The 14,199-nt window shown below is 37.0% G+C and overlaps 1 protein-coding gene across 4 annotated transcripts in view; it reads right to left on the bottom strand.

The window, feature by feature from the left end:
- Positions 1-14,199, bottom strand: part of AKT3 (AKT serine/threonine kinase 3) — a 308,341-nt gene that overhangs the window by 112,486 nt on the left and 181,656 nt on the right. For all 4 annotated transcript variants that reach the window (XM_045453168.1, XM_045453166.1, XM_045453167.1 and 1 more), the window contains one exon: positions 9,009-9,140. In XM_045453168.1, coding sequence (XP_045309124.1) covers positions 9,009-9,140 — 132 coding nt within the window. The remainder of the gene's footprint in view (positions 1-9,008; positions 9,141-14,199) is intronic.

Genomic DNA, 14,199 nt, shown 5'->3' on the forward strand with positions numbered 1-14,199 from the left:
CCCCTGCAGACCTGCCCCAACCAACCCTCCCAAGTGACCCCTGCCATGAAGGGAGGGGGAGATGACGCACACACTAGCGCGCCCAGAGTTTAATCAGCAGGGCCTTTCAGCTGGCTGCTACTCGACGTGCCCACAACTGTGGCTGAGAGACTTAATGCAGACAGCTGACCCCACCATGAGCTCCCACTAGCTCTGCAGGGGACCTCAACAGCACAGGGACCGAATCCTGCCCAGTGCTCCCACTGCAGGCAAAGCAAGTCACCACAGCTAACTGGACTGAAGGGACACACTGCTTAGCCACAACAGTAGGGCACATGCAGCCCACCCAGGAGACACCCTGGAGCACCTTGTTCTAGTGACCAGGGGCATTGCACTCCAGGGCACCACAGGACCTCTTTTATATAAAGCCACTACTTTCAAGAACTTGGAGACAGGGCTGACACCCCAATACACTGAAACAAACACAGAAAGTTGGATAAAATGAGGAGACAGAGGAGTATGTTCCAAATGAAAGAACAAGACAAAAATCACAATGAGATAAATAAAATGGATATAAGCAATATGTCTGATTAAGAATTCCAGGGGCGCCTGGGTGGCGCAGTCGGTTAAGCGTCCGACTTCAGCCAGGTCACGATCTCGCGGTCCGTGAGTTCGAGCCCTGTGTCAGGCTCTGGGCTGATGGCTCAGAGCCTGGAGCCTGTTTCCGATTCTGTGTCTCCCTCTCTTTCTGCCCCTCCCCCGTTCATGCTCTGTCTCTCTTTGTCCCAAAAATAAATAAACATTGAAAAAAAAAAAAAGAATTCAAAGTAGCAGTCATAAAGATATTTACTACACTTGAAGAAAGACTGGAAGACCTCAGTAAGACCCTCAACAAAGAGACAGAAAACATAAAAAGAACCAATCAGAGATTAAAAACTGAATAACTGAAATTAAAAAATACACTACAGCCAACCAACAGCAGATTAGAAAATGCAGAAGAACACATCAGCAATCTGGAAGATGGTAATGGAAAGCAACAAGCTGAGCAGTAAAGAGAAATAATACTGAAAAATGACAAAAGGTTAAAGGAACTCAGCAACTCTATCAAGCATAGTAATATTCGCATTATAAGGATCCCAGAAGGAGAAGGAGAAAAGGGGGCAGAAAACTTATTTAAAGATATAATAGCTGAAAACTTCCCTAATTTGGGGAAGGAAACAGACACGCAGATCTGGAAAGCACAGAGAACCTCAAACAAAATCAACTCAAAGAGGTCCACACCAGGACATAAAGTAATTAAAGTGGCAAAAGTAATGACAAAGAGAGAATTTTAAACTTTATTTATTTTGAGAGGAAGAGAGTGGGAGAGAGGCAGAGAGAGAGGGAGAGACAGAATCCCAAGCAGGCTCTGCACTGTCAGAGCAGAGCCCGATGCAGGGCTTGAACCCATGAACCGTGAGATCATGACCTGAGCCGAAATCAAGAGTCGGACACTCAACTGACTGAGCCACCCAGGCATCCCAAAGACAGAATTTTAAAAGCAGCAAAAGAAAGTAACATGGTTACATATGGGGAGAACTCCATAGGGCTAAGCCAAAGAAAGAATTTCAAAAGCAGCAAGAGAAAATAAAAGTTACATACAATGGGAACTCCGTAGGGCTATCAGTTGTTTTTTCAGCAGAAACTTGGCAGGCCAGAAGAGAGTAGCATGATATATTCAAAGTGTTCAAAGGTAAAATCCTGCAACCAAGAATACTCTACCCAGCAAGATTACCATTCAAAATAGAGTGACAAATAAAAGAGTTTCCCAGACAAAAGTTAAAGGAGTTCATTTACCACTAAGCATGTATTACAAGGAATATTAAAGGGAATCCTTTGAGTGGAAAGAAAAGGCCATCATCATGAGTAAGAAAATAATGAAAGGAAAAAAAATTTCAGTTAAAAACAAACATATAATAAAATAATAGATTAATCACTTATAAAGCCAGTATGGAGGTTAAAATGCAAAAGAAGTAAAATCAATTATATCCAAAAAATCAGTCAAGGACTACACAAAATAAAAAGACGTAAAATACAACATCATATACACAAAAAATGGAAGAGGGAGTAAATATTTAGTGCTTTTATGTGTTTGAACTTATGTAATAATCAACTTAATATAGACTGCTATACACATGTTATACATGAGCCTAATAGTAACCACAAATCAAAAACCTACAACAGATACACAAAACATAAAGAGCAAGGAAACCAAGCATACCACTACATAACTACATAACACTACATAACTATAAAACCAGAAAACAAATTTAAAAATGGCAGTAAGTATATACCAATCAACGATTACTTTAAACAGAAATGGATTAAATGCTCCAAGCAAAAGACATAGGGTAACTGAATGGGTAAGAACAACACTCATCTATATGCTGCCTACAAGAAACACACTTCAGACCTAAAGACACATACAAACTGAAAAACATACACCATTCAAATGGAAGTGAAAAAAAAAAGCCAGGTTAGCAATACTTACATCAGACAAAGTAGACTTTATAGCAAAGACTATGGCAAGAGACAAAAAAGGGCACTGCATAATGATAAAGGGATCAATCCAACAAGAGGACAGCACAATTGTAAGTTGCACAAATTATAATTACAAATTACATAAAGCAATTATTAAGAAATACAGAGGAAGAGACTAACAATGATATAATAGGAGGGGACTTTAACACCCCACTTACATCAATGGAAAGGTCATGCAGAAAGAAAATCAACCAGGAAACAGTGGCTTTCAATGGCACATTAGACCAGATGGAGCTAACAGACATATATAGAACATTTCAGCCAAAAGAAGCAGAATATACATTCTATTCAAGTGCGCCTGGAACATTCTCCAGGACACATCACATGCTGGGCCACAAAACAAGTCTGAATAATCTTAGGAAGACTGAAATCTTATCATGCATCTTTTCTGACCACAGTGATGTAAAAGTAGAAATCAACCACAACAAAAAGTCTGGAGACAACACAAATAGGCGGAGGTCAGACAACATTCTACTAAACAATGAATGGGCAAACCAAAAAATCAAAGAGAAAATGAAAAATCTCAAATTAACAACCTAACTTTACACCTAAAAAGAGGTAGAAAAAAAGAACAAACCCCAAAGCTAGTAAAAAGAATGAAATAATAATTACTAGAGCAGAAATAAATTAAATGGAGACTATTTCAAACAAGCAAACAAACAAAAATGAAAAAGGACCAATTAAGCCAGGAGCTGGATCTCTGAAACAATCAACAAAATTGATAAACCTTTAGCCAGACACATCCGCAAAAAAAAAAAAAAAAAAAAAAAAAAAAAAAGACTCAAATAAAATCAGAAACAAAGGAGGAGAAATAACAACCAACACCACAGAAATACAATGGATTATAAAATTATTTTATAAAAAATTATATGCCAACAGGGGCACCTGGGTGGCTCAGTTGGTTGAGCATCCAACTCCTGATTTCAGCTCAGGTCACGATCCCAGGTTTGTGGGATCCATGCTGAGTGCGGAGCCTGCTTGGGATTCTCTCTCTTCTTCTACCCCTCTCCCCTGCTCACGTTCTCGCTCACTCTCTCTCAAAAAAAAAAAAAAAAAAAAAAAACTTAAAAAAATGATATGCCAACAAATTGGACAACCTAGAACAAATGGATAAATTCCCAGAAACATAATCTTCCAACTGAATCAGGAAAAAATAGAGGATCTGAACTGATCAATTACTGTCATGACATTGAATCAGTAATCAAAATCACAGATGAGTTCTAGCAAACATTTAAAGAAGAATTAATACCTATATTCTAAGCTATTCCAAAAATAGAAGAGGAAGGAAAACTTCCAAATCCACTCTATGAGGTCAGCATTACCCTGATATCTACCTGATGTCTATTACCCTGACACTACCAAAAAATAAAAAATAAAAAAAATAAAATTACAGACCAATATCTCTGATGAAAAGAGATGCAAAAATCCTCAACAAAATATCAGGAAACCAAATTCAACAGTACATTAAAAAAAAAAAAAATTCACCACAATCAAGCGGGATTTATTCCAGGGATATTGATTCAGTATTTGCAAATCAGGGGCGCCTGGGTAGCTCAGCCGGTTAAGCGGCTGACTTTGGCTCAGGTCATGATCTCATGGTTTTTGAGTTCAAGCCCGGCATGGGGCTCTGTGCTGCCAGCTCAGAGCCTGGAGCCTGCATCCAATTCTGTGTGTGTGTCTCTCTCTCTCTCTGCCCCTCCCCCATCTGCACTCTGTCTCTTTCTTGCTCGCTCTTAAAAATAAACATTAAGGGGCGCCTGGGTGGCTCAGTCGGTTGAGCGGCCGACTTCGGCTCAGGTCACGATCTCGCGGTCCGTGAGTTCGAGCCCCGCGTCGGGCTCTGTGCTGACAGCTCAGAGCCTGGAGCCTGTTTCGTATGTTTCGTATTCTGTGTCTCCCTCTCTCTGACCCTCCCCCATTCATGCTCTGTCTCTCTCTGTCTCAAAAATAAATAAACGTTAAAAAATTTTAAAAAAAAATAAAAAAATAAAAAAATAAACATTAAAAAAATTTAAAAGATTCACAAATCAATCAGTGTGATATCTCACATTAATAAGAAAAAGGATCAAAACTTTATGATTATATAAATAGATACAGAAAAAAGATTTATCAAAATACAACTTCCATTCATGATAGAAACTCTCAACAATAAGTAGGTTTAGAGGGAACATACCTCAACATAATAAAGGCCATATATGAAAAACCACAGCTAACATCATAATGGTGAAAAACTGATAGCCTTTCTTCTGAGATCAGGAATAAGACTAGTATGTCTTACTCTCATCATGTTTAACCAACACAGTACTGGAAGTCGAGCCATAGCAATAAAACAAGAAAAAGAAATAAAAGGCATCCAATCAAGAAGAAAGAAGTAAAACTGTCACTATTTGCAGTGACACAGTACTATATACAGAAAACCTTAAAAACTCCACCAAAAAAACCAATAGAACTGATAGATGAATTCAGTGAAGTTGCAGGATGCAAAATTAACATACAGAAATCTCTTGGATTTGTCTACGCTAATAATAAAGTAGTAGAAAGAGAAATTAAGAAAACAATCCCATTAACATTTGCACCAAAAAGAATAAAGATGTAGTTTATGACATCAATAACTTAAAAAGCCTTGAGTAGAGTGGCAGAGGAGCACAGAAGCAGTTTTCGTATGTTACTGAAGTTAAGGTGGTATAAATTCAAATTAGAGTGTTATAATTTTAGGATGTTAAATGTAATCCCCATGGTAACCACACAGAAAATAGCTATAGAATATATAGAGAAGGAAATGAGAAGGGAATTAAAATGTTTCATGAAAATAAAATCAATTAAACATAAAAGAAGTCAGTAATGCAGATAATGTGGGACAAGGAAAGTATAAAGCATAAAGAAAATAGTGACAGAACTCCCTCCTTATAAGTATTTATTTTAATGTAAATGGATTAAACTCTCCAATCAGAAGATAAGAGATGGCAGAATGGATTTAACAACAACAAAATGATCGCTATCTACAGGAGGCTTACTTTAGAGCCAAAGACACAAATATAATGAAACTGAGAGGATGGAATATTTCATACAAAAATAATCAAAAGAGAGCAGGGGTGGTTTTACCATTATCAGACAAAAAAAAAATTTTTTTTTAAAGGTTACAAAAGACAAAAAAAAAAAGGTATTAATAAAAGGCTCAATCCATCAAGAAATAACAATTATAAGCATTTATGTACCTAATAATAAGCCCTCAAAATGTATTAAGCAAAAATAGAATTGAAATGAGTAATAGTTCTACAGTAATAGTTGGAGACATCAATACCCTACTCACAATAATGAGAGAGAACAACCAGATGAAAGGTAAGTAAAAAACAGAGGACTTAACATAATAAACCAGCTGGACCTAACAGACACACAGAGAACATTTTACCCAACAACAGATTACACATTCTTTTCAAGTGCACATGGAAAATTCTCCAGGATACACCATATGTTAGGCCACAAATTAAGTCTCAATAGATTTAAAAGATAGATATCATACCCAGTATCTTCTCTAACAGCAGTGGGATGAAGTTTGAAATGAAAAACAGAAGAAAATTAGAAAATTTACACATCTGTAGAAATTAAACAGTAGAATCTTAATCCATGGATCAAAGGAGAAATCACAAGGGAAATTAAATGAGAAAATACTGAGAAATGAATGAAAAGAAAAACGTAACACACCAAAATTTATGGGATGCATCACAAGTAGTGCTAAGTGGGAAATTGTAGATTTAGACGCTTACATTTATAAAGAAGACAGATATCAAATCTTCAATCTAACTTTACAGCTTAAGAACTAAAGCTAAAGCTAGCAGAAGGAAGGAAACAGTAAAGATTAGAAATAAATAACAGAGAATAGAAAAACAGAGAAAAAGCAATGAAAGTAAAAGTTGGTTCTTTGAAAAGATTACAAAAATTGATACAAAGGCACAAAGAATAAAGATATAAAGAATTAGGGGAAAAAAGAAAATACCACTAGTATGCCACAGTAATAAGTACTGTAGACAAGATCCACTGATGGAAGTTAAAATGAGCGGGCAAAAGTTTAAGAAAAAAAAGGACACTTGTATAGTCTCAGACTATCTCCCCTAAGATAGTTATTAACTACAACGGGAAAAATGGTAATTCTACAGTGGAGAATGCTGGTAGCCAATACTTTAATCAGGTGGTCAGTGTTAATGTCAACAGTAATAAGGCACATGGACATCACGTACTCCTCTCTATGAGGCTCTGTGATTGGCACATCAGGATTCAAACCCCAGGTCTTGTCAGACTCTAAAACATTATACTGCTTAATCATTTTTCTATAAGCAGACATATTCTCTTTCAAGAAATGGATAAAGGGATTTGTTGGCAAACGTATCAAGGGTAGTATACCAATCTGGATATTCTCTCACTTGTGAAATATACCCAGTTCTGTGGAGTTAGTGAGAAAAGTACAATTAATTAGTAAGGGAAGACAGGCTCTAGGTGAGGCTAATGCATAAAAGAAAAAAACAGAATGGAAATGATATTTTTACTGATGCCTCACACACAGTAGATGGTAAGAGTAATAATCATAGCAAATCCTCATAACAACAATAGATTTTCATTTAATACTATTTTAATCTTAATTTTATTTACAGCAAATGCTATTACATGTATTCATTCATTTAATCCTGACAACAACTCTATGAGACAGGCACTATCATTTCCCCCATTTTGCAGATGAGGAAACAAAGGCATAAAAAGTTGAGCAATTTGTTTGGGATCATTTAGTAAGTGGCAGAGCCTACTACACTATACTACCTCCGGGAAGATAGCAGTTTAATGCATAGTAAGAGTCAGGCACTATACTAAATATCCAAATCCTCAATATTCCTGTCCAGAAATACTTTTTTGTCTTTTAACAAGTAGAATTTTACAAATGAAAAATCCAACGCTTTGTTGGGCTACTCAACATGTACTCAGCACACGTGGCCTCCACTACTGGTGACACTCAGTAGTTTCTCTTCCACTGATTCACTGTGATTAAGTGAATACACTACCCTCAAACATTACGAATGTCCCTAAGGGAGCAGTACTCCCCCCAAACTGCTTGTTGAAGGCCATTAGGTGGTAAGATACAAAGCTGGGATGTGAATCCAGGCCTGCATGACTCCAAGGTCAGTGTTCTTTCCAATACCAGACACAGACTTGTGTAACAGTTGAAATTAAAACAAATGTACAAACACAGGGGAGATGAGGAAACTGTACAGCTGACCCCTGTACAACATGGGTTTGAACTGTGCGGGTCCACTTACACACAGATTGTTTTCAACAAATACAGTACAGTCCTGTGAACATATTTTCTGTTCCTTAATGATTTTCTTAATAACATTTTCTTTTCTCTAGCTTACTTCATTGTAAGAATACAGTATATAAGACATATGACACACAAAATATGTTAATGAACTGTTCATGATACCATGAAGGCTTTCAGTCAACCATATACTGTTAGTAGTTAACTTTAGTCAAAAGTTAGATGTGGATTTCTGACTGAGCAGGGAGTCATTCTTAACCTCCATCTTGTTCAACGGTCAATGGTGGTTGCAAATAATGGAAAGTTAAAGTAGTCTATAAAGTATGATAATAATATATATTTTTAAAAATTTTTATGTTTATTTGTTTTTGAGAGAACCACAGCATGAGCAGGGGAGGGGCAGAGAGAGAGGGAGACACAGAACTCAAAGTGGACTCCAGGCTCTGTGATGTCAGAACAAAGCCCAACACGGGGCTCAACCTCACAAACCGTGAGATCATGACCTGAGCTAAAGTTGGATGCTTAACCAACTGAGCCACCCAGGAGCCCCTCAATTCAGAACTCTTGAGTGAGGACTAGCATCACTAACATGCTAGTTATCTGTATGGATCTAAGTTACGGAGATGGGGGTTAAGGCCTCCTGAAAGAATTTCAAAGACTGCTATTTCTTTTAGTTTTATGATTCCTATATTTTCAAATCTATTAAAGATGCTCTTCCATTCATCATTATATAAGCTGTTTAATACATGGGTACAAGTCATCTGTGTTATCCTAATCACTTTTTTATTTAATAATAGAAAATTCAGAATGTTGGGGAAAAACATTAAAAAGCAACACTAAGTATAATCAGTGATACAGGTCACAAATAGACAGTAAAAACATTCCCCCAAACACACATAAATAAATATTTCTATCTCAAGGAAATAAAATACCTTCAGTATACAAACTTCCAGATAATATTATAAACTTTTGAAAATGTTAATGTTATAAATAAATATTGATATACAGATACTACCGCAGCAGTAACCAACAATCTACATTTTGGTTACTTAATGGAATTTCTACACTTTAGTCATGTGTATGCGTGAACACACATATGTGCATACCACACACAAATATTTAGTAATCAACTCTATTAATCAATTACCTTTGCAATAATAACTTCTTTCTTCAGAATCTTCATAGCATAGTATTTTCCACTTGCCTTCTCTCGAACCAAAATAACTTTTCCAAAAGTGCCTTTACCTAGTAGTTTCAAATAGTCAAAATCATTCATTGTCTGAAAAATATAAATTAAAAAAATGTAATATGAAATATTTGATGCAATTCATTTATAAACATATAGGTATGTGTTTGTGGTATCTACCCAAAAGTAAATTTTACCAATTTTTAAGCACACTTAAGTGAAGAAGAATCAGACTGGCAATGGCTACCTCACCAACAATCATGGATGCTAGAAATAATTTAAGCAATTCTCAGATACTAAAGGCAGTAACTGTGAACCTCAAATTCCTCAGCTAGCCAAACTATCAGTCAAGTGTAGGAGGAAAGGAAAAATAGAACCATTTTCATTCACTTTCAAGGACTCAAGTTTCTTTTTTTCCTCTTTTTATTGAAGTATAATTCACATAGAGTATTATATTAGTTTCAGTGCACAACATAATGATTCAACAGTTCTATGCACTTCTGAGTGTTCATCAAGGTAAGTGTACTCTTAATCCCCTTCATCTATTTCACCCGTCTTTTCCACCTGCCTTCTCTCTGGCAACCACCAATTTGTTCTCTGTATGTAAGAGTCTGGTTTTTTTTTCCTCCTTTGTTTGTTCATTTGCTTTATTTCTTAAATTCCACATATAAATGAATTCATATGGTATTTGTCTTTCTCTGACACTTCATTTAGCACACTACTCTCTAGATCCATCCATGTTGTTGCAAATGGCAAGTTTTCATTATTTTTTATGGCTGAGTAGTATTCCATGGTGTACATATACCACATCTTCTTATCCATCTGTCTATCAATGGACACTTGGCCTCTTTCCATATCTTGGCTATTGTAAAAAATGCTGCAATGAACATAGGGGTGCATATATCTTTTCAAATAGTGTTTTTGTTTTCTTTGGATAAATACCCAGTAGTGGAATTACTGGATCCTATAATAATTCTATTTTTAATTTTTTGAGAAACTTCCACACTGTTTTCTAAGGACTCAGGTTTTTAAGGACTTGGTAGTGTCACTTTCCCCAAACAACATGATCATCAAAAATGCACCCCACAAACATTTCCAGATACATGTAAGGAAGCAGTCCTTTTCAGGGAAGCTATCTGAGAATGTACTCAAGCGAAGTAAGGATAGAATCCTAGAAAGTGAAAGATATGTGTATAAGAAATGTTGAAAATAACCTGGATCACAAGGAGAAGAAACCTAAGAAAGTGGCAGTACAAATCTGAGAAAGCAATTGGTGCAATCAGAGCAGAAAGGCAGGGAAGTCTAAGAATGCCTTTAATTAATCTGCCTGTATTCAGTTTCATTTCTCATTCCTAAGGCAGGTGATTCCCAGGATTTTGCCAAGCTGACCTGCTACTTGCTCTTTACAGCCCTCTATATGCACACTTTTCCTGCTCTATGAGCATTCTTCCACAAACTTCCTTAATTTCGATATTGCTTTTGCACCGATGCCTTCCCCCACCCCCCAGCTTTTTGTTTGTATGGACTTATCTCTTTTTAAAATGCCTTTATTACCATTTTAATGGGCTTTTAAATGGAAGGGGAGATAACTGGGTATGCTCAGTTTATCATATTGAATTTAAATTCAGTTCAGAGGGTTTTATGAATAATAAGTTCAGAATCTGGATTTTATCCTACAGATGATCAGAAGTTATTGAAGATTTTTATATTTTTTCCTGGTTACCACCCATCTGAAGTAAATGTCAAGAATGTCCCAAATCAGTGATCTCAGCTTCTACATTAAGAAACTGAACAAGAACAAATTAAACTCAAGAGAAATAGAAGGAAATAATGAAGATCAGAGCAGAAATCAATTAAATTTTAAAAAGAAAAAAAAGTAGAGGATCTCAGTGAAACCAAAAGCTGGTTCTTTGAGAAGATCAATAAAAATGACAAACCTCTAGCCAGATTGGCCTGGAAAATAAGAACAAGAGACACAAATTAACCAATGTCAGGAATGAGAGAGAGCTGACATCACTACAGATTCTACGGATACTAAAAGGATCACATGGGAATATTATAAACAACTATAAGCTCATAAAATTGGCAATATACATGAAACGAAAAAATTCCCTGAAAGCCTCAAACTTTCGAAGCCCACTTAAGAAACAGATACCTTGATAGCCCTATGTTTACTAAGGAAATTGAATTTGTGGTCAAAAACCTCTCCACAAAGAAAACTCTAGGGCTAGATGGTTTCACTGCTGAATTTTATAAACATTTAAGGAAGAAATGATACCAATTCTATGTACACGCCTAAAGAAGAAAGTTGAGAAAAAGGGAATACTTCCCAATTAATTCCATAAGGCCATCATTACCCTGATTATCAAAACCAGACAAAAACATTACAAGAAAGCTACAGACCAATATTCCTCATGTACATGACATGCAAAAATTCTGTTTTAGAAACAAATGCCTATATTCCCTTTCAAGTTTATTTGCTGTCTATAATTTTGAAAATTTTTCCAAATGTCAAATTATAATGTCTTAATCATTCAAAAATATCTTTAGTTCAAGGGGCGCCTGGGTGGCTCAGTCAGTTAAGCATCCAACTCTTGTTTTAGGCTCAGGTCATGATGTCATGGTTTGTGAGATCAAGCCCTGCATCAGGCTATGTGCTGACAGCATCGAGCCTCCTTGGGATTCTCTCTCTCTCTTTGCCCCTCCCCTGCTCCCTCTCTCTCTCTCAAAAAAAAAAAAAGGGGAGGGGCACCTGGGTGGCTCAGTCAATTGAGAATCTGACTTCGGCTCAGGTCATGATCTCGCAGTTTGTGAGTTTGAGCCCCGTTTCAGGCTCTCTGCTGACAGCTCAGAGCCTGGAGCCTGCTTCAGATTCTGTGTCTCCCTCTCTCTGCCCCTTCCCTGCTCATGCTCTGTCTCTCTCTATCTCTCAAAAATGAATAAACGTTAAAAAAAAAAATTAAAAAAAAACACTAGTTCAAAAGAAAAGTAGCAAAATGTATCAGGGAAAATAGTAAAGTACATTTATCAATTTAACGAAAAATCAAACATGTGGCACTAAATATACAGAATACAGTTAACAAAGTTCGTGTCATTTGAATAACAGGTAGTATTAAGAAACTGTGTTTTCATTAATAGATTTTTCCAAATCAAGGAGTACTATATGACCACAAAGCTATCTGTGCTAGGTGGTCTCCAACGATGGCATCACTAAGTCCCCTGACTCCCTATACGCACATTCTTCTCATGAAGAGATAGACTCAACTTTCCCTCTCCCTGGGCCAGCCTTGTGTCCTGCTTTGAACACAGAATATGACCAAAGTGATAACATGCCAGTTCAGGTCCAGCCTTTAAATCTGGCAGCTTGTGTTTTCACCTCCTGGAAAAGTCGTAACTGAAAGCCAGCTTTCATGCCATAAGGAAGTCTAGACTATCTTCTGGGGAAAGGGGCCACGTAGAAAGAACCTGGATGATGAGACACCATATGCTAAGAGATCACATGGAGAAGAACCAAGTATCCAGAAATGTGAGAAAGTCTTTCTTGGATTTTCCAGCCTGGCCAATGTGCTAACACTGAATGCAACTGTTTGGGAGATCCATGGGAGACCCGTAGAACTGCCCACACAAACTGCAAAATCATGAGATATATACTGAAATACACTGTTATTGTTTTAATGTTAAACTTGGGTAGTTTAATTCCATGGCAATAACGAGTTGAGAGCTGTTATTCTCATAACTAGGTTATGATGTTATTTTTTGCTTAAAGCTTCATCTGAGCAGTACCCTCCTCAATTTTTAGCTAAATGCACTGAAAAATCATACTTCCTGCATCCTATTATTAAATATCACATAAATGGAAACTGAATTCTTAGGGATAAAAATCAGAAAAGAGTTTGTAAATTGCCTTATGGCATTTCCAGATGAAAAGCACTATGTAATTATATTGCTACATTCCTTAAGATTGCAATTCTTAGAGAAAAGGAGGTTTAAAGTATAATACTCCTATCTTTATATTTCACAGTTTGACTGCCAACCTTAAAAAAAGAGAATTTGCATGGAAATTAATATTAGTAAAAGCATTCTATGTGATAAAATCAGAAACAGTTCCATATTTTGACAAAACTTCAGAAAACTTAAAAAGCATCTTTGATACCAAATGCTCACGTTCAGCACGGTACACACAGTAATTATCTAGTCTTTACAAGTGAAATGTAACCTATTACAAAATGTTTTCCTCTTTTCAATGGTGTTAAGGGAAAAATTCAGTAAGATTTTAATAAAAGATGAGAGCATGGAGACTCTGCAGAAAAGTTAATCCTCTAAAACCCAATCCCCAAAATCCATTAAGCAAATATCGTACATAGTTACACTCTTTTCTTCCACGTCAATGTGGCCGTTTTAGGTTAAGAGATGCATGGGCACACATAACAAATGCTTCGTAAGAGTATTCAAATACACACTAGAATATAAGAGAAAGACTAACTGTATACTTCAAAATTCGGGTTAAAGAATATGACTATGTAACTGAAGATGAATACAAGAAACCGCTCAGAAGAGAATACAGATGTTTTAACATATTTGGTCCAAGAGAATAATTTCCACAATTGCAATGTTACGAGCTAAACCAAACAAAGCCCCATGGGGCACTAAGCAAAAAGGGGGGGTGCTCTCAAAAGATCCACGTCTTTGTCCTGCCAACCTCTCCACCACTGATGAGGCCGCTGCTCCCTCTCTGGATAGGCAGTGAGGGATCACGTGATTTCTGCAGGTCACACGGAAACTTCTTTTCTTCACTCTGCCTCCACATGGCAGCCATTGCTTTGAGTTAGTGTAGCCAGGCATTAGGTGACACAACTCCAAGAACTGGAGCCAGACTTAATGGGAAGGTAGAACATATTGCTTATACTTTCTACCAACTCAGGAGATGGTAAGTAGCCACCCTCGGAGAGGCCTACACTGGTCACTGAAAAATGAAGCCGAACATGGGGTGCCTGGGTGGATCAGTCGGTGAAGCGTCCGACTCTTGGTTTCACCTCAGGTCATGATCTCGTGGTTTCGTGAGTTCGAGTCCAACATCAGGCTCTGTGCTGGCAGCATGGAGCCTGTTTAGGATTCTCTCTCTTTGCCTCTCTCTCTGCCCTGATCCCACTCA

Source organism: Leopardus geoffroyi, chromosome C3 (genome assembly GCF_018350155.1).
Source record: "Leopardus geoffroyi isolate Oge1 chromosome C3, O.geoffroyi_Oge1_pat1.0, whole genome shotgun sequence".
NCBI lineage: Eukaryota > Metazoa > Chordata > Mammalia > Carnivora > Felidae > Leopardus > Leopardus geoffroyi.